Source organism: Vulpes lagopus, chromosome 6, assembly GCF_018345385.1.
Source record: "Vulpes lagopus strain Blue_001 chromosome 6, ASM1834538v1, whole genome shotgun sequence".
NCBI classification, from domain to species: Eukaryota; Metazoa; Chordata; class Mammalia; order Carnivora; family Canidae; genus Vulpes; species Vulpes lagopus.
Genome location: NC_054829.1, coordinates 58532422 through 58558681, shown reverse-complemented (window position 1 = coordinate 58558681; position 26260 = coordinate 58532422). Strand labels below are relative to the sequence as shown.

The following is a 26260-nucleotide window of genomic DNA, read 5'->3' as shown; positions in this document are numbered from 1 at the left end:
GGTACAGTGATGCCATGCATCAAAACATTGTGTGTTTCCTCAATTTAGCACTGACTTCCAGGAAGGATAGAGGAGAAGGCACTTGTGATCCATGAAAGGGCTCACTGGTCAAACACAGTGTATTTACTAGACTTCAGAAACAAAGAAAGGTTCTAAATTCATTCTTTTGGACTTAGGACATTTTGGAGAAGCCCATACAGTTATTAGAGAGGATTTATTCAGAGATGAGTTAGCAAATTGCTCTTATAATTGATTTCATTGAATTTATCTATTGACATCCATACATGCACAAATTTATTAGTGATATATGTTGTGGCAATGACGGCAGCAGGTGAATTTATACTACTTGTATATTCTTCTGATATTAATTCCAACATTCATTTTGCTTTTCCAGATGCCTTAAGGGTATGGTATAAAGGAGAAAGGAATCTTTATTTTCATCAGCACAAAAATATTTCACTCTTCTTCCATCTTCCTTCTCAAAACAACTATTCTTCACCCCAAAAAGGTCATTTAGTCTCTACACAGATGTTCACTAACTCATATCCACCCAAATGATCCCCATTTAGGTCTATTTAGGTGTGTTTACCAGGAAGGCTGGGTTACCAAAGAAACATCCCTTTGAATTCATCTTTCAGAGCTCTCTCCCTTACACCAAATCTTAGGAAAGGCATCAAAATTACCTAAGTAGATTTTTAAAATAGTTTTCATATCAAAATGTTGTGAAAGGGCAACACATTATGCACACATTTCTTTTTCTTATATTCTCCTCTGTTTAAAGATGTGCAGGTTATTAGAAGACATTCCCCAATAACTTCATCTACACTTGCTTTCCTGGATGATCTGATTCCTTAAGGCTTAACTACATGATGAGAAGTACATCTTGGGGTGGGCAGGCTTACAAATGTCTTTGAAGTTTTTTGGAAAGCTGAGTGATAGAGTTGTGAAATCCCAAATTATGCCTTGAATTCTGTACAGATGACATGTACAGACTGCATAACTTTGCCCTCATCATTTCTATTGGCACAAGAAACTTTCCCATATGAAGAAAAAAATGCAGCTTTTATGTAGCATCATCCAAGTGTATGTTATTCATTCCTTCTGTATAATTCAATATATATTGTACCCCAAGGGTATATTTTCTCCAATGAGACTAATTTGCTCTAATAGGAATAATAATGCCTCCACTGTACCTAATACTTTTATCCCCCAAAAACTCTCATGTGACTTAGCAGTTCCATGATGAAACACACAGATCATGTGCATGTGTGGCCAGAAGCTGTGGTTCATCTTACACACAACTTTACAAATTTAACCCTCTAGTTTCTGCTTTTATTTATTTGGTTCTCTTTTGTATTTCACACCCTTGAGAAGCAGAAAGTCTTCCACAGCTAAAAGGTAAATAAGTCTGGTTCTAAAGGAAAACTCATGCACAATTTTTGTCTACCCTTCCATTCAGTGAAGAAGACAACTTGGAGGTGACTTTGGAAGTAATAATTCATATGTAACTTAGCAATGTTTAAATTCCAATGCAGAACTTAAATAACAACACATTTTTTTATTATATATTCTCCTCTTGTGAAACATATAGATAGATTAGCTCTATCTTAGCTCTCAAACAAAAAATTAAGGAAATGAGGAGGAAAATGCACCTAACTCATTCAATTGTCATTTGAGGACTTCTTTTTTTTTTTTTTTTTTTTGAGGACTTCTTTTTATGTCAGAGTTGAAGAATGTATAGATGTATAGAGCTGGCTTTGAATGACAAGACTCTCTGGATATAGCATCTGGAAGATTTGGGAGGTATGTAAATATTTACAGCACATTTCTGTCTTGTTTTGAATTGGCTTTTTGTTACCTACAAGGAAATTTGCTTTCTTTAATATTTAAACCCATTTACCAATACAAGCAGTGCAATAACTTTCACCTAGCAAGAAATCACTGAAATCTAGTGGTGTGAGAATTCAGATGCAAATGGAAAATCTACCCAGTCAAGTGGTGCTACAGTGCTCTCCATTTAAACCTGGCAGCAGCACCAGCAGCCGCCCCGCCTGGCTGCAGGAATGACCGTGGCGGGGAGGCTTATAAATGTTCCATATATTATATAGCCTAGGCAGAGCGGGTGATTTAACTCAACTAAAAGAATTTTAGCTTTTCTGTTTCCTGACTTTCAGGGGTTTAAATTTTTAGCCTTAAACTGGCATTATTGAAGGTTTTTTACATTGAGTAATGGGATCATTATTTCTCTCCTCACTGAAAGGGGTTCCTCCAAGAACAGAACCATGTGGCTACGCAGAATTCAATCCCAAAGGGAATTGCATAGGAATCGCTCAGGCAATAAAAACTACTTAGGGAATTTGTATTGTCAGCTTGCCAGAACATCAGATTCACACCTCTGGTTCTGCAGGAAGGTGCTAGGGGACTTTTTAAAGGTCCCCTGTGGCCGTGACCTTGGCTTTCTATCCTTATAAGAAATGGCTCACCGGTCAGCCACTGTCATGGGCTAGCCTTTTGATCCTGCAGGAAACAGAACCAGCCTTGTTCTCCCAATCCTCTGTCTACCCTGGGAGCCTTTCAAGAATGGCAGCCACAAGGGTTGTAGCCTCCACATTGTACATAAAACCCTGGCCCAGCATTTCTGGTACTAATCTCTGGTTGTTGGAAACCCTCTCTCTGCCCCCTGCAGCCATTAAACCTGCAGGCTATATAGGACACAGTCACAGAACAGCAAAAATACCTTCATATGTAAAAACTGTGATAACACAGAATTGTAGAAATTGGGATAAAATACAAAGCATTGGTATTGTCTAAAAAGCCCTTCATTATTTTCCTGTTTTCCCCTCAAGAAATTTATTTTTCCTTTGTTTCTAGTATGCCCATTCTTTCTAATTATTTTTTATTAAATGCTCTCCCAAGAAAAGATTTGTATTAGGTGCACTAGCAAAGAAGATCTACATTATTAAGATATGTACTTAAACATCTTTGTAGACAGTTTAAAATATGAGGAGCTTTGGGATGTGTAAATTCCTTTATAGCATAAACAAGCCTTTTAAAAATTATTTTTTCACACTTGAACGAAGGACATACATGTACCGAACAAAACCAGTAGCACTTAATTTGGGTTTTCCTGAAAAAGAATTTGGAGTCATTTGTATTAATTTTGAAACATTTCATTTGAATTTTAAAAAAAGTGAATCATGAATAGGCCATACATTTTTTTCCCTCTTTCTTTTTCCTTCCTCAGATTTTTTTTTTGATTCGTTTACTCTTCAAAGATGTACCTGTTTTATCTCTCTTGACTTAGAAAAATGACTTTTGTGAGAGGTTACATTTATTTCCTTTTTACATTTCCCTTCCTTGGAGTCCATGTTCCCACTGAAAACTACACTGTTGAATCTCTTGGCAATTTTTCCAGGACTGCTCTCCAGTCGTGTCCATGGAGAAGGGGTTACAGTCTGTATTCCCACAGACTGGGACACACAGCTTGACTCAAATGTGACTGATACTGAGGAGGAAATGGGTTGCCAGCTCTTTCACTGGTCATGGGGAGGGTAGAGTTTTTAGACTTGACGGGACACTGTGCTCACTGAAGGAAGAGGAGAGAGTGCACCCTGAATGCAGCAAGTAGGCCTCTTGCAGGGACAACCTTTAGCAGAGGGGCCTACCTGAGACTGTCCAGTCCTAGGGAAGGCTGAGCCCAGCCAAGAAGAAGAGGTTCCCCTCGTGTTACCCCGCATACCCCCACTGCAGATTGCCAGGATATGGACCCTTGCTGCAAGAATACAGATTCCTCCTGGCCTGCAGAGCTCTGGTGACCCCAGCCAGGAGGGGAGCGGCCAGATTCTGGTGTGGATCACAGTTTCTCTCTGAAACCTGAAAACACCAACTTGGGATTTCACAGTCCAGGTTCTCTGTCCCTTCTGGGAGGCACCTCCCCTACCTTATCCTTCTCTACTCAAGGACAACCGTGTGTGAATGAATTCCCTGTGGGCCACAGCTAGAGAGCATTTTCTTCCAAGACAGTAAAAATGACCTCTGCTCCTCGGAACTTCGTGATTTTCTCTTACCCTGGCCAGCACCTCTCCCAGGGTGCACTGAAATCCCTTTAACATTATAGTTTTTTAAAACAAGATGGTTTATTTTTCCTCTATATCCAGGATAACGAAAAGAATTGAGCCGGACTACAAGATGCACCCAAGAGCAAGAAAAACGTTAACTATAGTCGGGACTCCAGGGAGAGAGCATGGCTAGCTACCACGTACACTTCAGAGCCACTTGGGCCCAGCTAGCGGTATTAATTACGGGTTCTAATTTTATTGCAGCTCGGCTCCTCCAGGTTTGTCCCCACCACAACGGTCTTAAAAAGAAACACCCGCAGGCACACACCACAAGGAATCCTCAAGATAGACAAAGGTAGATTTCTCTGCCTGGGGGGTTGATACTCCGAGAGCGCTTCGGGAATCAAATGGGCATGTCCCGGCACCTGGGAACAGATCCCAGCGAAGAGCAGCTCAATCCCGATTCTTCTTCTCCGTCCTCGTCCTCGCAGTGCCCTCTTCCTGCAGATCGGCCGCGGCGCTCCCCGGGGGGGACGCTTCGGGTCCCCATAGTAGCTGTGGTCCGCGCCGCGATGCCCGGGAGTAGCCTGGGTCAGAACACAGCGCCCGCAGCCAGAGCGCGATCACCAGGTCAGTCCGACATCCTCGCCGGCGGCAGCGTGGAGTGTCTGGGAGTCTAAGCCTATAGTGAGGAAGCTTAGGGTGCAGGCCCTCTTTCCGCAGGCTCTCGACACCTCCCCTCCCAGGGATGGAGGGGGGAACGCGGAGACTCCAATGTCCGTGCTGACACCTGCGGTGAGGGGGCATCTCTCTGCGCTTTAGCAAGAGCTGTTCCTGCAGAATAGGGAAACGGGGAGCACAAAGACACGGGGAGCCCGGTGGGATTTGCATTCTCATCTACTTAACCGCATGATCTCCATTAATCTGTTTTGTGGGCTCTTATTTAAGATAAGCCTCTGTTTTATCTCTTGTGGCACTGGGAAGATAACATCTCCTTTATATGGTTTTTGTGGTGTTTGGACGTTGTGAGCCCTCAGCAAATGGTAGGATGAGCTGGAGAACCGTGGTCTCATCACTCCCTTTCTCTTTGCAGTGTCTGGTTTTCCCGCCCCAAAGCAGGGACCGGTCACCGACCCTTGGGCCTGAGTAGCCCCTTGGGGATTCCAAGAGGCCATCAGCTTTGCAGTGCTTGGAAGATGAACTTTGAGTGGATCATGAGTCGGCCTTGGAAAGTGGTTGAGAAAGGTATGGGGATTTGGAGCCCAGCTGAGAGTTGAGGATGGAGGAGGAATTGGAAGAAGAAACGAAAAATTTCGGGCTATCAAAGTTCCGTGGATTTTCAAAGGCCTTTCCCAGCCTTTGCAAAAATTACTGCGGGAGCGCGATCAAATCTGACACCTGTAGGTGGCGCTATGACGAGGTGACTCGGCTGGGAGAAGGTAGTCGGGGACTCCAGGACCGCCGCAAATTCTCCGTGGCTCCGACCCTGACTCTGTTCTCAGCCCCTGCTTCCCATTTTCGGAGGGATGGTGATGACAGTGCGGCAAGACTATCTGCATTCACGGTCAGCGCAGGGCTACGTGGTAGTGGAATTCGGCCAGCGAAAGGGACAGGTTGGAAATGCCGCGCCTCTACCGCACGGAGCTGGGCAGCTCCACCACTCTCTGTCCGTTGCCCGGGTGCGAGGACTCCGCGAGAGGGAGCCGCAAAGTGAGCCAGCCTGTTCTCTGCATCACTGAAAATGGGAGGAACGCTGGCGCTTAGCTCCAAGACTGGCCCCCAGGTTGATTCCGGCTCCTTGAAGCCTGGAGGCAACCCCAACCTCACACAAAAAAAAAAAAAAAAAAAAAAAAAAAAGCAAAAAGCTGCATTTAACAGAGCCCGGACTGAGGATCCTGAAGGGTTTTGCATGTGCTTGAGAGTCGAAACCAAGGCTTAGAGGTGCGGCCTGGTTCGCATTTATCTTTTCCAGACAGCCTTTGGGCCAATCGGGTCTTCGGAGGGGAGGCAGCCCGACTGCCCTCACAGGGACCCTAAGGGCAGAGTCTTTAAGAGCACTGAAAACCTGCTTTTTCAACCACACGCAGCTGCAACGTTTTCGAGCTGCTTCAGCTCAAGGCTGTAGAGTGATCGCGGATGCTGTCCTCTCATCATGGGGCGGTGTGGCTTCTAAAGATGCTTAGACCCAGACAGGGCGAAGTGCCTCCTCCCTCTGACTGGAGGCTCAGGCTGGCCTCCCCGAAGGGATCTTCCCTGCCCCTGCCCCGGCCCCGGCCCCAAACCGGGATCCATCCTTGATCGCACTTGCCGGACCGCAGCCACAGGTTTTGCCCTTTGCATAAAAATGTGTTCTCTTTCATTTGAGGATTTAATAAACAAATGTAACTATATCACATGGGGCTCTGCGCCGTCCTTCTGAAAGCAATTCCGCTGTTGAAAACTGAAAAATGGGTGTAATTTGCGTTCAGAAAGTGATGTTAGGGTCATGGCAATTTCCCGGGCCATTATTTATTTTTACTTTAAAGTCTTTAGGGAAGATTTGCTTATATACTCGGAAACCTTCCAATGCGAGGGTACCAGGAATCCAGTTCGCCTTCAACGCGAGGGGGAGGGGGTGGAGAACAATTACTGAGTGACGCTAATATGGGGAAACTGAAAAGAAATGTCGATTGTTTTTATTGTAACAGAAGGAGTGAACAAACAGAAAAACCAACCCTGGGTGATCGGAAACAGGCAGGCGGGGAATTAAAAGCGGGTTTCAGGCTGCAACAGGCCCCTCCCCTGCCCTTGGAAGGAGAAAGCGGGTGCCGAGCGCTCTCAGCCCCGGGGCGCATCACACGGCCCCGCAGCGGGATTTCTGCGCTCTGGGGACCCTGCACGCTGCTGTCCTCTGGGGAAAGGTCTTGAATCGTAAGCATCGTCGGCAGGAAGGCAGAGAGGCGGCAGGGAGTCCTTGGAGATACTCCGAGAATTATCTGGGCTCCTTCTGGGGGCTGCCCCCCCGCAGGCCCCCGCCTTCACTTTGGGCTGGTGTATCCTGCGGCGTCCGCGGCCGGGCTAAGTCCAGGCCTGCAGGTCAGTGTGTGGGCACCTCCACACCCCAACCCAGGAGGCCTGGCTGGGGCTGGGGGCCCTGGCAGTCTTGTCTCTCCCTCACCCCAAAGCTTTTCCCTCTAGCCGCCGACCCCACTCCACCCGCGGCTCTACGGCGCAGATCCCGCCTGGCCCGCAGCTCAGGGTGGACCTCCCTGGCCTCGGGCACAGGGCGCGCTTCCGGCTGCCACGTGCCGCAGCAGGCGCTGGGAGGTCGAGTAGGCGGAGGAGCGGCCGCTGACCCCGAGTGGCCGGGACGGAGCAGTGGCAGGTCGGGGCTGGAACCCGTGGCCCGGGCGGTAGCGCGGTCTGCAGAGGACTGAAGTCCGGCCTCCTTTACTCTACGCCGCTCTCAATCTTTCACTTACCCTGAAAGAGGCGCTCCCTGGGGAGGAGAGGACCGGATTCGAGATCTTGTTTCTACCTCATTCCCTCCACTCGAGGCTGGAAGAAGTCACTGGGCTCCGAAAACCCGTCCCCCGGAGCTCAGAGCCTGCCTCGTCTCCATCCCTGGAGCTCCCAGGGCTGGGCGAGAAGCGGGCACCGTCGCCCGCGCCTGCCCGGGGTCCTCTCCCCAGGAGGAGGGGAGGAGGAGGGCAAGTTGGAAGAAACTGCCCCTTAATCTTCTCTGCCAACTCTGCCCTTCGTAAATGCAACTGCGAACGGCAGGACCTCTCGCGCGCGGGGACGTAGTCGTAGCTGACCTGCAGACCCCGGGGGAGCAGCCCAGGGCGTCGGTGGGGTTGGAGAGCTAGGAAGGAGTTCTCCTCCCTCAACAGCCTGTAGCTCCGGGGTCGCACCTCGGCAGTCCCGGGGCGGGCGCCGTCCGCCAGGTTGCGCGAGGGCGGCCTCGGAAAGAGCTGGATCCTGTTCCTTCGCGCGGTCTCTCCTTGGATCCCGCTAGCGCCGAGAGGGGGGCCCACAGGTTACTGTCCGCGGCACCGCGACCGCTGACAGGTTTATGAAGACTTTACAACATCTGGCCTGGGCCTGCAGTGGCAGGGCAGGAGCCCAGCCTAAGAGCGCGCTGCGGGCTAAACTTAGCCCAGCCGCGCACCCGGGGCGAGCCGCCGCTGGAGTCCCGGGCCCTGGCTTCCCTCTGGCTGGTGTATACTCTGTCCCTGCCAGTGTGGAGCGTCCGGATTCTCTCCACCCCGTGTAGCCCGCTCCTTCCCACCCTCCCCCGTTAGCTTCCAGTCTCCTACTGAGTAAATATTTACCCTGAGAGCGGGTAGCCCCTTGGAGGAGGCCTCGACAGCACCCTGGGAAGGCTTTTGACTTCTCCCCCTCGGCCTGTGTTAGCTGCAGGTCTTACTGGTTGTGTTTTGGTTTTGGTCTTTTAGTTGACATTTTTCCGATCTCAGTGTAACTGAGTCTGGGTCCACAGCGGGCAGTAATCGGGCAGCGCTGACCCCAGCTGCCCCTTGGCTCTTTCTCAAAGTTCTGCGTCCCTAGGCCCACTGTCGAGGCTTACTGGCCCTTTACGTCTCTCCCGCCCGGTTCTAGCCCTCTAGTCCTCTTTCCCTTCTTCTGGTCACTTATGTCTCTCTTGGGCTCTTCTATTTACCATATCACTCAGTGTGATCCCAGGGGGGTTCAGCATCAGCCCCTTGCTCTAGGATCCCTTGCCTGTCTCTGCCCTGAAGTATCAACTCCTTTTGCCACAGAATCTCGGGCCTCAGTTTACCACGAGTTCTTAGTGTCCCCAAGCACCGGTGATGATTCTTCGCTGGCTCTTTGGATTGCGCTGAGAGCACCGAACACCCGCACCCGCCGGAGTGATGAGGGCCTGCGGGGCTTCAAGAATCCGGGAGAAGGGGTGCGCAGCAAAGATAATGCGCAGACAGGGCCAAGTCCAACAGGTGGAAATGTCGAGATAGTAGCAGACCTGTTTGAGAGCATGGGCATGTCGGGCAGCTGACAGAGCTTAGAGGCAAACGAGAGGGATTTGTGTTTTAGGTCCACCTAGCCAGAGCTCTAAACAGTGCAAGTCTCTGGATCACTCCGGGTTGGTGCTGTAGAACCACTAAAACCCTCATACGGCGCAAAGACCCACATCCGGCATTGGGTCCTGCCAGCCAGAAGGTGGAACAGCCCTTTACCGACACTGCAGCCCAGCAAAGTCAGGGAGGCACTCGCTGGGCTCCGGTTGAGTAGAGTCCCCGCAAGAGGTAGCTGTGCATGTCTGGGGGGGGGGGGGGTCAGGGGAGGGGTCAGGGAGCTTCTTGACCAAGAGAAGCCCAGTATGTTCAATCTTTCACACAAACCTCAGTCGTAGGCTCCTCTTTGACATCCCAGTCAAATAATTTGCACCCAATCCCCAGGAAGAAATTGCTGCATTAAGAATCTTGGATTCTCAGGGGACCTCTGCGTGGCAAAATACCAGGTGGTGCCCAACAATAGGTATGTGGGGTCAGACCAGGGTGAAATCGCTATCAAGTCAAACTGCGAGATTTTGAACAATTGAAACAAACAAAAAGACAAATTCAAGTATTTCTAATTGTAAGACTTTTTGCAAGAACCCGATTATAAACAGTTAAGGGTGTTTGAATGTATCTGTATCTTTTAAATCCTTCTTACCTGTAAATTTGAAGTTAGACTGTGGCCCCAACCACAGAAGCCTGAAGATCTGGAGGTGGCTCTTCATTTCAAAAAGCAGAGATGACCATTCATTCTTCTGGTTTCTTGTCACTTACTGGCCCAAAATCTGGGCCCAGTCAGCTTCCGTGTAGGTAGACCAGAGCCATACACATCCCCTGGGATTGTGGGAGGATCAACAGGAATCCTTGTGCACAAGAAGTAATGTTATGACTGTCTAGTATCCTTGAACCTAAGCAGTCCAAACACCCAGGTTCTAAAGATGTCTCCCATCTTGTTTTTAATTTTGATTAGCATTCTGCACAACCCATATTCAAAATGTGATTAATTTTGGCCGCCAAAAAGATTTAGATTAGACTTGGAGTGACCGAAAGTGAAAATTCAGAAGTAGGCTGACTCTCAGGGCCTCTGGTAGCTAAACAGAAGATGGGGGAATTGCATGTAGGTGCAGGCTCGATGTTCAACTTTCTTGGGACCAATCTCTTTCATTAAATAAGACCCTTTTGCTGCGGTTCACTGGTTGGGGGGGGAAACCGGCAAACCGTGGCATCAAGTACCAGCAGTCCAGCACCGAAGCTGAGCGCAGTGGCGCGCAGGCCTCCAAGGAGAGTGCCTCGAGCCAGGCAATCTTCGATGTTGGCTGGGAGCTGCTTAACTTCTCCGCGAACCGTGTGCGGCCACAGCCTGGAGCCTGCGTGGCTAGGGTTTGCCTCCGCGCTCCCGAATGAACCCACCAGAAACTGCGTTGGGAGCGGGGTAGTCCCAGGGGCAGCAGAGGGGTCTCCACCTGGCGGTCACAGTGGCCTCCACCTCTGGCTCGGTCTCCCCTTACCCTCCTGGTCTCTCGGATCGGCCACCGACTCACACCTGCGCTCTAGCTACCTAGCACAGGCTGGAGTGAGGTATCATCCTCCTGTAATAGCGTCCATCTCCAGACAGCCCCAGGAGGCCCGCAGGACCGGCTATTCTAAGAATACCACTCCCCCCCACACACACCTGACGGTGGCCCCCACCTCTCACCTAGAGTTCTAACTTCAGTTCGGAGGCGTCTGTTCCCCCCTCCCGCCAAGTTTCCTCAACTCCTTCCTCCTTAGTCTCTCTATTCAGACTAAACGCTTTCATTTGCTTATTCAGCATTTTTCTCAGCCTGATTTTGTTGTCTGTTTGCGCTGCCGCGGGAAAGGTGTCAAACACCCATTTTCATTGTGTTTAGTCACCCAGGTGCAGAGCAAGCTTGAAAGAGACAGCGGAAGAACTTTCCCGGACTGCACTGTCGCTCAGCGGCCCGCACCAATCACCACGCAGCTTGACCTCGGGCCCTCCTCTTTGAGGGCGTGTCCCTCGTGAGTGATAGACGGAGCCGCCCGGCCCCGCTCGGGCCAGCCCACGTTGCTGCTTAGATTGAAATGCAGAACTCTAGCCTCTTTCATCGGGGCGCAGACTTCCTTTTACTCCTTCCTCCTGCTCTCTCGCCGCCTCCTCCCGGGAAGAAGCGGAGGCACCGGCGGTCCGGGGCAGCGGCAAGCCGGGCCACTGAGGCTGTGCGAAAAGTTTCTTTTTGGGAGTTCGGAACTGGGGCCCCTTTGGTGTACTGCTCGGAGCAATGGGTGAGTGGCGGCGGGGAACGCTGTCAGAGCCGGGAAGGGAGGGAGGGAAGGAGAAGGCGAGGGAGGGAGGGAGGGAGGGAGCGCGAGGGCGCGCACCGCTGAGCGCTCACGCTCTTCTTATTGACTTTGCTCGCGTTCCTACAAGTTGTTAGGACCGCGCGGAGGGTCAGGGCGCACGGCAGGTCAGTGCGTGAGCGCTGGCTACTGGGTTGCTGTTGATGCCATTTTCTGATCTTAAAACAAGGGAGCGGTGGCATCAGCAAGCTCTGTAGCCTCGGTGGCGGACCAAGTTTTGTTTCACATAAACTCACATAACTCAGAACAGGAAAAAACAAAACAAAACAAAACAAAACACAACAAAACAAAAAAGCCAAACCAACTGTAGTGTCTCCTAGACCTTGCCTAATTGCGCCGGTCCCCAGGCCGGGCGCTGGGGCCCAAGCGGTAGCGGCCCAAAGACTTTTAGCGCCGAGCAGCCGAGAAGGAGCCGGTTGCAGGCGTCAAGACTGACCTCCCCGCCTGCTTCGGAGGCTTTGGAGCACTTGGAGCGGCCTTGCTTCTCACCACTTTATTTGCTTGTAGTGGCCGCAGGCACCACCGGAACGGGGTGGGGGGCGGGACGGAGGGTGTCCGATTCGACCTTAGTGGTTTGGGGCTGTTGGGCAAGGCTCGGGGACAGTAGGGTTTGGGAAAAGCCCAGGTTCCTCGCCGGGGGTGGGCGCACCTACCCAGCCCTCTGACGTGGGCGGAGGCCGAGTGGTAACCCGCTGTCCCAAACTGCCGGTGCGCGTCCCCGCGCGCCGCGTGTTCGTTTTGCAGAGCCAGCCTTTGGGGAGGTGAACCAGCTGGGAGGAGTATTCGTGAACGGGAGGCCGCTGCCCAACGCTATCCGGCTTCGTATCGTGGAACTGGCCCAACTGGGCATCAGACCGTGTGACATCAGCCGCCAGCTACGGGTCTCACACGGCTGCGTCAGCAAGATCCTGGCGCGCTACAACGAGACGGGCTCGATCTTGCCAGGAGCCATTGGGGGCAGCAAGCCCCGAGTTACCACCCCCACCGTGGTGAAGCACATCCGGACCTACAAGCAAAGGGATCCTGGCATCTTTGCCTGGGAAATCCGGGACCGCCTGCTGGCGGACGGCGTGTGTGACAAGTACAACGTGCCCTCGGTGAGCTCTATCAGCCGCATCCTGCGCAACAAGATCGGCAACTTGGCTCAACAGGGCCATTACGACTCGTACAAGCAGCACCAGCCGGCGCCACAGCCGGCGCTGCCCTATAACCACATCTACTCGTACCCCAGCCCCATCACGGCGGCCGCAGCTAAGGTGCCCACGCCTCCCGGGGTGCCTGCCATCCCCGGCTCGGTGGCCATGCCCCGTACCTGGCCCTCCTCCCATTCCGTCACCGACATCCTGGGCATTCGCTCTATCACCGACCAAGGTAAGGGCTCGGGGGCCGGATGTGTGGGTGTGCAGAGCCTGCCTCTGCACCCTCGCTGGTGTCTCCGTATCTGCGGCCTCGGGGCCCGCGCCTGTCCCACCACCGGAGGCTTTTTCCTTTCGAAACCAAGGAGTCCTCCCAGGGGGTGTCCTGATCTCATTAACTTGAAATTCATGCCCTCTGTTTCCTTGCCACACACAGTCTCCTGCCTCATCTCAAACTACCAGACCCATAACATCCCCCCATCCCCAACACATGGTTCGCATTTTCCACCCTCCCCCGCCTCTCGCGCCGCGGCAGCCTTAGACCCGCTCGCTCGCTTGGAGAGCGCGGCCCGGGTCGGACTTGGGGCGCAGCCCGGGAGGCCTGAGCCGGCGTGGGGCTGCCGGCTGCAGACACCGCTGCGGGCGGCTTGTTTGGGGATCAGATGCGGCCGCGAGGAGTCGGGCACCCTGTGGAAATTGCAGTATTCTTGGATTCTGGCAATCAGGCCAAATTTGCTCAGGCAGGAAGTTCAAATGTCACCTAATTGGTTTCATTCTTATGCTTCACTTCATTTTCCTCGGAAACGGAGGTCCCCAAGTTACTACTAGTAACTTGCATGTTGCTGCATTGCTCGTTCTGGGACTAATTTTCTGCTTTATTTCTCTCTCTCTCTCTCTCTCTCTGCCTCTCTCTTTTTCGTATCGCTCCCACCCCCGGCCTTTACCTTAGCCGACTTCAGTATGTGTATATCTTAGGAAGTGGCACCAACCTCCCCCAGCCACCCCCCGCAGGGATGGAAACAAAATGCATGGTGATTTCATCTTGTCCTCTCTTCTTTCCCGGTTTCCCCAAGCCTGCGGCTTCCCTTTAGGGTCCCCCGTCCTTGGGAATGCATGCAGACGTCTAGTACCTGCACCTTTTCAGCGGTGCCACCCCACTCTTCCTTTCCTTTCTCACCCTTGACCTTGCGGTGTCTTGAGTGTCTTTTCTGCGTGGTAAGAACGATTCACCGAGCTCTCCCGCGCAGTTGGGCTTCCGCAGACCAGAGCTTGTTTTCTTTTACTTCCTAATTAACCAAAACAACACAACAACAGCAGCAAGGAAACTGGCATTGACTTCTTTCTCGGTAGGGGGAGAAAAGTAAAAATACCCTAGACACAGAATCTAAATAATATAGAAATAAGAGCCTACCGTTTTAATTTCTTAGCCGAAAGTTTAAAAAGTGCAGGGGGAAAATTAAGTAGGAGAAGGTGGTGGTGTGTGTGGGGGGAGAGTTCCTTTAATTATTTCCTGCCTTTCTCTGTTGCCACCACATTGGTACAATTATCTTTTTAAGTAATTAAAGCAGAGCCCTGATTTCTCATCTTCTTGGATGCTGACAGAGCTTACAAGACTCTTCTTCTAGTAGCTCAGTTTTGTCTTATTCAGAGTTGGTTGGAGCTTTAGCTGGAGAGAGTTTGCCCTTGATTTATAGGATAAACTGACCTCACTGACATTTAAAGGAAGCCCCTGTTCATGGGAAAGTGTGAGATCAGCAGAAATGGGGGCTCACAGGGGGATCTCAATTTCTTAAGATAACTTCAGGCTTGTGCCCACCGATTGCCTTTTGTCTGGGAAGGCAAAGAGAGATTGGCAGTTCTTTGCCAAAACACGGTTTCCTGGTGTAAATTGGAACACAATCTGATTCTTTGGAGAGGGGGAGGAATGGGGGGGGGGAAGAGTTGAAAAGACAACTGTGCTTCCCTAGGGGTCCTATAGTCAGACCAAGTATCAGCTGGAAAAGTAGTGGATTATATGGAGAGGAGCAACTCTTCATTCTAGATGTTGATTCTGGATGCCAGCTTTAAACGACCCGTTCTCTGACAAATCTATGAATATAAAATGATCATTTCTAGAAGTGATCATTTCTACAAAATGATTGCCCTTTCAAAAGCACTGTGTCAGATGGAAGTATTTAAACTCAAGTTGTGGTGGCTTTGTCAAACTTCAGTCCTCCACCCATAGGTCCCAAAGACAAAAACACATTGCTCATAGTCTTCAAATATCTTTTCTTTAAAACTGCACTTAGTCATTTAAGGATGGCAGTGATTCAAGAGGCACACTTCTAGGTATTGTGGTCATCAGTTTACAGCATATAATTTTCTTTATATCTCTATTAAAAAACATTAAGGATAACTGACAGCTTTACTCCTTTTTCAAAAACACTTAATTCTACCTTCATTTTCTTAACTTTTATTTCATTAAAAAAAAAAAAAAAACAACTCCCTCTACAACCTGGCCACTGACACTGGTGGCATTTACTGCGGTAACTGTAGTCTTTATTTTTTAAGTTATGTGCACATAATCTCACATATTTAATGTGTAGACATAGAGCATTAAGGGCAGTCACATATGAATTACGCACACACAAGACAAAGTACGCATGTCTATTTTGCGTGTGTATTGTGGGCATCATGCAGTTATTTGTTTGCAAAGGACTTTGCAGGTCTTTGGTCTCTGTTGACCTAAGTGCGAGATCCCCACTGCGCGGCGAGCACTTTTCTGGATGTCTCGGAGCAGCAGCAGCAGCACAGGCCAAAGACGGTTAGGCCAGGGACGCTCCTCTCTCCCCTTTCACTCCGCCCGCACCAGTCCCTGTTTCCTGCCTCCCAAGTCGACCGCGGACGAGGACTGGGACGAGCGGCGCGTCCAGCTTCGCGTGTCCGTTCCTCCATTTAGGAAAACTCTCAGGTTCCTTCCATTCGCTTCCCCGGGGGAACCAGGAGAGGAGGAGGGAATCAAAAGCCTTTGAAAAAAAGGGGGAAAACCCTTCCCGCAGGCGTGGGGGCGAGGGCTGGGAGAGGCCTACGCCAGGGGCGTGAACTGCGCCAGGCCCGGGCCGGGAGCCGCCGAGGCCGCGCCCGGGAGGTCGGGGGCAGGGGTCGGCGCCCCGGAGCTCGCCGGTCGCGCCTTCGCGCCGCGTCTCCGGAGGGGGCGCGCGGGTCGGCCCTGCCGCTTGACGCCTTCTCCTCCTCCCCAGGCGTGAGCGACAGCTCCCCCTACCACAGCCCCAAGGTGGAGGAGTGGAGCAGCCTGGGCCGGAACAACTTCCCGGCGGCCGCCCCGCACGCGGTGAACGGGCTGGAGAAGGGCGCCCTGGAGCAGGAAGCCAAGTACGCTCAGGTGAGGAGGCCGGGGCCCCGCCGGCTGCGCCGCGTGGCGGCCGGGTTCGCGCGACGGAGGACCCCGTTCCCTTCGGAGCCTCGACCAGGGGAAGCCCCGGCCGACCCCGCCAATGCCGGGAGCCCATTCCGGGTCGGGCGAGGCGGGACCGGGGCCCGGAGCTTCCAGGGCGCAGTTGAGGCCTCGACCCCCCGCCCCCGCCCCCGCCCCCGCGGTGGAAGCGCCGCCGGGCCTGCCTGGCCTCCGCGGCGCGGGGAGGCGGCGCCCGAAGCCCACCGGGCCGCTCGCACGCGCTGGCGAGCCGGGCGGGGCGCTGCCGCGGGGCCGCGCGCCGGGCCTGGGTCCTCGGGGCGGCGCCCGCGCCGGCGGCCTCCGTGCCCGCGAAGCGCACGCCCGAGGTCGCGGCCTGCGGGTCGGGGGGCGGCGGGGCCCTCGCGCCCGGCGGTCTCTCGTGCCGCGGCTCCCCGAGGACAAACAAACGTGGCTTGCCCTGCGACAGCGAAGAGAGGGCCACCCGATAAACCCAATACAGTTACCATTCCCCGATTAAAGGTCACGTCGTAATCTCCCAAGGGAGGTTTGTGAGAAAACCTCAAATTATACGGACTGGCTGTGGACCGTTTAATTTTTCTTTCCCTCCGTCCCTCCCCCGACTCTGCAGAAGAAAAATTAAAACACTCGTGTTTTTATTCCCCCTGAGGAAAACTAAGCAACCACCACCACAAAAGCCCTAGAGTTTTGAGTCTAAATTCATCATCATGATGGAGTCAGGGGTTCAAAGCTCTGAAACACACACACACACACACACACACACACACACACACAAACACGGACCTGACCTGAAGGCAGCCTAAGGTTTCTAAGAGCGGATCTGCGTAGATTTGCAAATTTCTTAATACCAAACTCCAGTTCCAAAGCCTCAAAATACCGTTTTCATTTTATTATTTTGAAGCCGTAAAACTCCTATGTTTTCTTATCTGTCAAAATTAGCGTTTTACATGAAATGTAACTTGTTACTTTTATTCGCTTGGGAAAAAAAAAATCCTAATCCTTATTTTCTCTAACAAACCCCATTTCCACTTCCTTTTCTCTCCCTTATTTTGCTAAAACAGAATTAGATACCTATAAGTAGCTCTCCCATGACAAATATCCCAAGAAATAGCAGCAAAGAAAAAGAGGTCCCTTTCCTGAGTTTGTTTCTACTGTAAACAATGCCAGGGAGAAATTATTATTATTTTTAAAGATTTTACTTATTTATTCATGAGAGACACAGAGAGAGGGGCAGAGATTTAGACAGAGGGAGAGGCAGGCTCCCCGCTGGGGAGCCTGATGGGGACTCATCCCAGGACCCCAGGATCACCACCTGAGCTAAAGGGGAGAAGCCCAACCACTGACTGGGAGACGCTCAACCAACCTAGGTATCCCCCAAGGGGAAATTATATGAAAGTTTGCAATTTTCTTTTATAAGAAGCCCCCATTCATAAAGAAGAGGCAGTATGTACAATGGTTAGGAGCTCCGATCTTCTGGCACCAGTCACTAAAGCAAGTTATTTAACCTTTTAGCACCTCCATTTCTTCATCTGTAAACCCGGGACACAATAGTCCTAACCTCAGGAGATGTTGTGAAGATTCAATGAGATAATGGAGCCCTATGGCTCATAGTAAGCACGCATTAAATAGTACCTGTGGTTATAAATGGCGGTTGGAAATCGACTTTTAAAAACAAGCATTTTTTTTTGTGTGTGAGAATATACTTTGTTCAGAGAGCTCATAGTCAAAAAGCGCCAAGGCATTTTGTTACAAACAATAGAGGAGTGTTTTTAAAGCACTGAGCAGAGTAGCAAGCATTTAATAGGTGCTCAGGAGTTTTTATTAGGTCATCATTTGTTGGAATAACATCAGGAAGTATAGAGTCGAAAAATAGTTTTAAATTCTTACATATAGTTGATACACCCGGTTTATTTATGAAGCAGTGTCATAATTCAAAAATATTTGATTATTTCATTTTTTTCTCTCTTCAATTATAGATCTAGTGTTTATACTCATTTAGAAATGGTTAATTCATACACCTCAAAACCACACTGACCAATTTAAAATAAAAATAGAACGCTGATTCAAATAATCTACTCTGTATACTTTGACCATTTATATCGATTACATTTAAACACTGATATTATATCACTAAATTATGAGATTTGTAAAGGCAAGTAAATGAGAGACATAAGTGGCTAAATAAGTATTGTTCTAAATACAAGAGGACAAGTTATATATTTTTTTTCCAGAAGAAAAATATCTTAAATTTGGAAACTTATTTTGTTTAAAAAGATTTTATTTATTTATTTGAGAGACAGAGAGAGAAAGACAAAACAAGCAGGGGGAGGGGCAGAGGGAGAAGCAGACTCCCTGCTGAGCAGGGAGCCTAATTTGGGGCTCCATCTCAGGACCCTGAGATAATGACCTGAGCTAAAGGCAGACTGCCTTTGCTACTCAGGCACCCCAAATTTGGAAACTTCTTAATTGCAGTATGCTAATCTTCTCCAATGCCAGCTAATAATATAATTCAGATGATGTAAAATTTCAAAACTTGAAAAGTTTCTAAGTACAATTAAATCAGTGGTTACTCTATTATAATTATCAAAATAGTCCTTAATGATGAAGGTGTTCTAAGTAGGCACAGAAATTTAGGCTGTGTCATTTTGTGAGCAGTTTTGGAATTTAGACCTTGATTTCCTTGAGGGTAAAATTCTATACTAATATTTGCTCATAAACAAGAAAGCAGTGATAAGGTGTCTCATATATATATATATATATAAGTGTCTCATATATATGCATATATATGCATTTCTCTTACAAATATTCAAAGGGCAGGTATATTTTTAAAAATCATTTTTCAAAATGTTATCAGCATAAGTACACTTTTACAATCAAATGTAAACTTACATAACATTTCTCCTTATTTGTATTATGAACAAAATTTAAAGTTTTCAGCAAAAGAGATTCTCAAAAATTATGCACATAATACTTTCAGGGCACTTATAATTTTTGTTAAATAGTGCAACATTATATGAGCCTAGTTTCAATTTAGTATATAGAGGAGGAAATTGAGAATTCAAAATCATAGGAATTAGAGCATAATCTTTTCCCAGAAGACACCTGTAAAATTACCAAAGGGTCTGAATTGACAACTGATTGTAGGTACTAGTGATTACCGTAATCTAGAGATTCTATTTTCAGCTTAAACGCAAAAAAAGGATGACTGATCACTAGTAATTAGAACCTTATGCACATTTCAGCTACAGACATACCTATCTTTTGTTTTTTAAATACTAATTTAGAATATTCAAACTTGTCTTACTGATTAATATTACATTGAAGTCAACATTTCACATTGCCATGCAGAAGTCCTTATTGTCTACCGTTGAGGATAGAAGAAGAGGAATACTTACTTGTTTTGGCTTTTTTCACCTGCATTTAATATTGGGCTAGAAATCCTTAAACTCAAAAAAAAAAAATCCTTAAACTCATCTAATTCTGAATGGCAAACATTCTCTGTTTCCTAATGCTGGTTCTCTTCTGTTGAAAGCATAAAACCTCTACTGCATGCAATTGCATGGCAAAGAGAAGGCGGCATGTGGTGGTGGAGGAGGATTGAAATATATCTACCCTTTTACATAGTACTTAGTGAATTAATGCTTCATTTTATTTAAACAGTTTATAAATAGTTGTATTTTTAAAAATTTTTTATTGGAGTTCAATTTGCCAACATATAGCATAACATATAAATTGTATAGTTCTTGAAACATTTTCTACAATTGGGCATATTTTCTCAGAAAAAATGTATTGCATATCTGGTACTCTGAAGTAATCTGAATGTTAGATTTATAAGCTTATAGTATCTTCATATTTGGGTAGTATATGTTAGACAGCTATTTTAATATAACCTAAGCTACAAATCGAGATGTCAGAGATGGGGAATAGTCTATGCAAACTTGAACTTGAAAAAGTTTAACATTAAACAAGTGATTGGATTGGAGACAAATTAATCTGAAATTTTTATGAAGCATTTATTTGTATTTCTAATTGTATTTGAAATAAAGATAGTATTTCAGAATCCTGAATATAATTTTCTAGTGCATTATTTTAAACTCTGGTTGTCCTTGCAGACATACCGTTCTCATGAAAATATAAATGAAGTTGCACTGGGTTTTTCATCATATGAAATAAAAGTTAATTTTGTCTCAGATAATTTATAATTTTGTAGAGAATCCAACTGTAGGCAAATGCCAATAGAGACACTTTGAAATTCATGATGTTATCTATTATGAAAAACATTCCTTGACCTGGGTTTGCTTTTATCTAATTAGTGTCTTAAAATAAGATTAATAATTATGTAGTAGTAAAATGTGTCATATAAAATACAAAAAAAGCAATTTCAAGTTTTTTCAAGGCTACTTTAATTTTAATATTTTAGAAACATAAAATTTAGGAAAAAATTCAAATAGCTTTCCATTATCTAAAGACATTTAGATCTGCAGTGTGATAACTCAGCATAATTAAGATCTTTTTGGATGAATGTTGAAACCATATTGACAACCGTCATTTCACCTTATCAGACTTGTTTTATAGGTCATTGCATAGTGAATTAAAAAGGGCAGAACAACAGTCAAACAAAAAGATTACACCAAAAAAAGAAAATCTTGTTTATTTTCAGATCTGAAACATTTTCTTGCTAATGATATGGAAGCTGAAATTCTAGGTGAAGCACATCTCTATTTGTGGCTAAGTCTACTCTACTATAAAGCCAAAGTAAACTCATTTTATCATAAGGGGAGGACCCGACCAGGTAGAGCTGATGAGTGGATGAAAGACTGTGGGTAGAGGACTTGGCACTGCTATTTGCATTTTCTTCAAGAGAGAAAATGTTGAGTAGACAATTCCCGGAATGTGAAGACTACTAGTCTATAACTTGCAATTGCCAGACAGTTGTCATACCAGTTTTTTTTTTCCGTGGTGAAGAGTGTTTGGATATTAATGCATTTCCATTTTCGGGGGGGTGGGCGGGTATAGATGTGGATAAATGGAACAACCATAAATCAAATAGTGAAATGGCTACGTTGGAACTTATATTTACTTTTTCCAACAGCTTTATTCATTTTGCTTACTTAAAGTGCAACGCCAGTTCTGTGATAAAGAGTGCCCAGTTTTTCTGTTGTTGTTGTTTTTCTTTTTAAAGCAAAAGTATCACATCTTCTGCCTTCAAAAGGCTGCACTAACTTAGGTATACAAATGATTATGAAAACCTGTGATGTGTCCTGTTTTATGAGGATATTGAAATGATTAAGGCAAACTCCTGTCCTCAAACTGTTTATAGTCTAGCTCTCTGCCAATTCAGCTCCTCAACATAGTAATTTAAAAACATATTTTTAAAAACTGGCAAATCTATATTTCTAACATTTTAGAAGAAGTAAAGTGAAAACTCATGCTTTTCATTTAAACTGTAACTAGACATTGTATTTCATGTGTTTTTTTTCTAGACAGTTTCCTTTAATGCCAGTAAGATAAAAATTTGTCTTTTTCTAAAAACATTCAACAAAGCAAGTAACTTACTTTTTCCAGGGTATGCAATTTGTCTACTTTATTTTGTATTAGTAAATCTCATTCTCAAAATTAGTTAGAAGAGAATTTGCTTCAGGGAGCCTCCTTGTACAGTTCTCATGAGGAGAGGATTCTTCTCATGGCTTTTATGGAAGATATGCATAAAAAAAGGGGTTGATGGATTGAAGTCTTATTTATGGAATCTTTAGGTAAAGTCATTTTCAAAAATGAGATTTCCATTACATGCCCATTGCTGGGGTTTCATTTGGAAAATTTGTTTACTCTTCTCTGGGGATTCCATATGTTGGTTGATTTATAAATCATATTTACAATCCAATTAAATAGAGTAATTTAGCATGTTTGCTCCCACTATATTTATGGTGTACATTTGGTAGTCTCCACTCAGCTTAACTAGCTTTTCAGATTAATTACATGCCCTTCACTGAAAACATTAAACAGATTTGGGAAATTTAAGTCATGTACTCTTTTACTGGAAAGAATAAACAAACATCAATGCTACCTGTAGTTGTTTTCCTTCGTGGTGGAAAGTTTTACTCATTCAGTGATTGCTTCATAAATAACAATTACTTTATCCAGTAGAGATTTATATCTTTTACCAATGTCATGTTTCAAAATTAATAGTGAGAAAATTGACAGGTTTATTGAGTTACTAGAATGAATGAATGGTGTAGGTGGCAGGTACATTTTAAAGCATGTTTGTCATCTCATCTTGCTTATGCTGCTTTTTCTAAATTTCTAAATCTGAACTTTAAAAGTAAAAAAGAAAATTAAGACAAAACTTTTTCACCCCAGGTCTGGATCCTAATTTAATCTGAGGGAAAACTAAGACTTATTTTTATACTGTTTAAAGATTTGTGGGTTTTTTTCCCTTTTTTTTTCTTCTAAGCACACACATTTGCCTCCTCTTGCCTTTTTCTAACAAGATAAGGATATCAAACCTCTTGAGCATCCCTTCTTACTCATCCTTTCTGCAATACAGAGGGGACTGCATCACTAAAGTGACTCTAAGTATGTTGTAGATTTTAGAGAACTTTGAAATATTTAATACTAATAGTAATAATAACATAAAAGCAAAATTGGTGCCTTAAGTATGAGAAATTGGGCAAATATGGAAAAAATTAGTATTTATTTTATGCTCCACAAACAAATGCAGTCACATAATAAGTTAGGTACCTGAAGGTAACACAGGCCTAAATCCAGCATTCTTCCTCCCTCTAAATCCCAGGAGCATTATATAGAATGCGAGTCCAATCCAGCCTGGTTTCTCAGGGGGGACGTTTCAGGGCAAAAAGAAGTGGGTCCAGGTAAGGGGATTGTAGGCATTGCAACAGAACAGCTGAAGAGCTCCAAATAAAGGGGGTACATCAAGAAGCAATGGTTCCCAGGGCAAGGGGGTATGGGGAGGAATGGGAAGATGTTGAAGCAAGTGTTTTAGAGGAAACTGTAATTGTGGATGATAGAAAAAATACAAAGAAAAGAAAATTGGTAGGAAAAAATTAGCTGTCATGAAAATTAGAATTCTTCAATGCAGTTTTTGGCTAATAGAGCATTGTTTCTTCATGTATAATATTAAAAGTTTAACCTTATGTACCTCTAAAGTGTTGAGCAAAGGTTTTAACTATTTAAAAATAATTTTAATCTTAACATTCTTATTTGATTTTTAGTGACATTAGTGTCAGCAGCATAAAATATTAATTAATCTTGAATGGAGGAGGCCTATACAGATACAAATACCTTTCTATAACTGGACTAGAATGTGTTTTTTTTTGAAACTAATTTCTTTTTTTTTTTTAAAGATTTTATTTATTTATTCATGTGAGACAGAGAGAGAGAGAGAGAGAAAGAGAGAGAGAGAGAGAGAGAGAGAGAGAGGCAGAGACACAGACAGGGGGAGAAGCAGGCTCCATGCAGGGAGCCTGATGTGGGACTCAATCCCGGGTCTCCAGGATCAGGCCCTGGGCTGAAGGCGGTGCTAAACTGCTGAGCCACCCGGGCTGCCCTGAAACGGATTTCTTATGGGTTTTTTGGAAAATTCTACACAAACATGATTGGAACTATAATTTCTATGCAATGCTAGATTTCTTTTGCAATTTGATAGCTCTCCATCTTACTCATCTTCTGAGAGCCTTAGAGTATGCCTCCTTGGAGCCATTCTCTGATGAGTCATCCTCAGAAAGGGGGAAAATATTTTTTTTTAGAAGTTAAGAAACAGAATGAGGATCTAAGAATGAGAATAGCATTCTAGAAGGAGAAAGAATCTTTTACAAGGTGTTATCTCAAAAGATGCTCTAGTTTGATACTAAATTGTGTATCTTTTAATTGTCCTGGAAAGGCAGGAAAAGATTTGCTACAGAGGATCCCATGTCACACTGGAGTGATAGCTTCTTTTAACACATGACCACTTACTTGCCAATTGGCCCAGGGTAAATGGCTAAATTCCTTAATCTATATTCTTGTGTATAAAAAGAGGATACAATTTCATTTATGTTTTAAAGTGATGTGAAATGATTTCTTTGCTAAAAAATAGAGCACCATCCTATGGGACCCTTGAAATACATTTTAATTTCAATTGAACATTATGTTGTAATCATTATATATTATCTTGTCATTATTATAAACCCAGTAGTTTATAATGAGTTACAATTCACCAATCTTCATTATTCCATAAAATATGTTGGCTATTTCTTGGTGCCTGGGACATAGGACATACTCAAGAAGCCTTAGTGTCCTTTCCCCTTCCTCATTTTTCAAAGAGCAGACACTTTGATAACCAGAACAGGAGGTATGTCTTCTACCAAGGACACTAGGTTAACCCCTCTACTTTTATTCTTATTTTGTCAGAAACCCATGAGCAGTATTAAATCATACCCATGTGTTTATTCTACTCTGTGTATTGCTCTAAATTGACAAAATCATTTTTGAGAACCCACCATTGCATCTCATAGATGTGGAAGTAAAAATAATAAACAAATGAATTAAATTAGAAAATAATTTCCATGTTGCAATCCAAATGGAAAAAAGCATCTAATTAACATATGTCTGCTTTTCTTACCTCTAAGGATTGAATCAGTTTTACTACTAGCAATTCTATTATTTACATTACACTCACTAGGAATTATGTTGATATGTTAATTTACTCACATGACTACCAGAGAAAGGATTTACTATTTATTTCTAAATAATGCAGAAATTGAGGGAAAAAAAATAAGTTGTTTGAAGAAAGATGCCAAGTGTTCATGCCAGAATCGGGATTAGAAATCAGGCTGTTTTTGTTGTTGTTAATAGTAACAATACCAACAATAATTTATTGGATGCCAAGAGAACACTGGTTTCTAGGCAGAATCACTTGCCAGGGCTGCTGCATTTTGTTTGCAAACTAAGATTTTACATTTAAATTCATTTCAAGAGATTTATCCATGTGGCTTTAAAAATTCCTATCACAGGACCCCAAAACCTTGCAAACCAGTTTTCCAATTTTGAAACCACACATGTGCAGTTCTTTTATATTCTAAAAGACAGTTTCCTTTTTGATAAAATAGCTCTAGAAAAAAGATCCCCAGTCTTTATTTAAAAACTCTTACAAGACAACTAACTGCCTGATTTTGCATGTCCTTTGTCCAACACGCATTTTCATTAACATGACATTTTAAAATCTAGCCCATGTTTTATTTAACAAAAGTTGTGCTCATTTTTAGTATCTAAAGTGACAGCTTACACTCTGTACCCTTCTTTGCTGGAAACGAAAGCTACACCGACCAGGCCCTTCACAAATGCTTCAACAAAAGAGCCAAACAAAACCAAAGTACAGGGAAGGTTGACAAAGGCATTCGGATAGCTGAACAAGCTTCTGAGAGTATTTAATCACCATTAATTCTTTCCTCACCCTGTATTTCCTTCCTATAACTCCCAATAGCAAAGCAAATACCATGTATTTTCATGTTGTAGCCTCCTCAAAACCTTTGTGGAAGGAGTAATGTCTTTTGGCATTATGTTTAAGTAGCAAGGTATGGATGCATTTGGAATGTAAAGATCGGATCTAAAAAAATCAGAAAGTAGAGTCAGAATATTGCTACTACCACTCAGAACTTACATTCTGCCACTTTCTGAGAACCCGTGAAATGTCAACTACTACAATGTGGTAATTTTCACCTCTTCTCTTTTCCTACTCTTAGGCACCAAATGGCCTACCAGCTGTAAGCAGTTTTGTGTCAGCATCCAGCATGGCTCCTTATCCTACCCCGGCCCAAGTGTCGCCTTACATGACCTACAGTGCCGCTCCTTCCGGTTATGTGGCTGGACATGGGTGGCAACATGCCAGCAGCACCCCACTTTCCCCCCACAACTGTGACATTCCCGCCTCGCTGGCGTTCAAGGGAATGCAGGCAGCCAGAGAAGGTAGTCACTCTGTCACGGCTTCTGCGCTCTGATGGGAAATTCTGTCCGCAGCAGCTTCACCCCGGCTCCCCTCCGCAACCCTCCCCCTCTTCCCGGATCCCACCCCTCCTGCCCTCCCGCCCCCAAAGCTGGCTTTACGGACTCACATCCTTTGTGCTGGTGACACTTAAATATTTCTTGCCATAACTTCTCTCTTACAGAAAACCTGACATGACTTTAGGATTTGAAAACAAAAGCAATCTTAAGGATTGAATGAGACATTTGTGTTGCCCACACACTGTTTAACGTAGCAAAGAAACC

General features: G+C 45.9%; 1 protein-coding gene across 1 annotated transcript; it reads left to right on the top strand.

Moving 5' to 3' along the window:
• Positions 1 to 12119: 12119 nt before the first annotated feature.
• PAX9 (paired box 9) lies at positions 12120 to 25992 on the top strand (the record flags this gene model as incomplete). The annotated part of the gene is given in 4 exon segments (XM_041757814.1): positions 12120 to 12151; positions 12153 to 12802; positions 15807 to 15949; positions 25738 to 25992. Coding segments are annotated over 4 exon segments (1080 nt in total), but the record flags the coding sequence as incomplete, so codon positions are not given.
• Between the last annotated feature and the right edge of the window lie 268 nt (positions 25993 to 26260).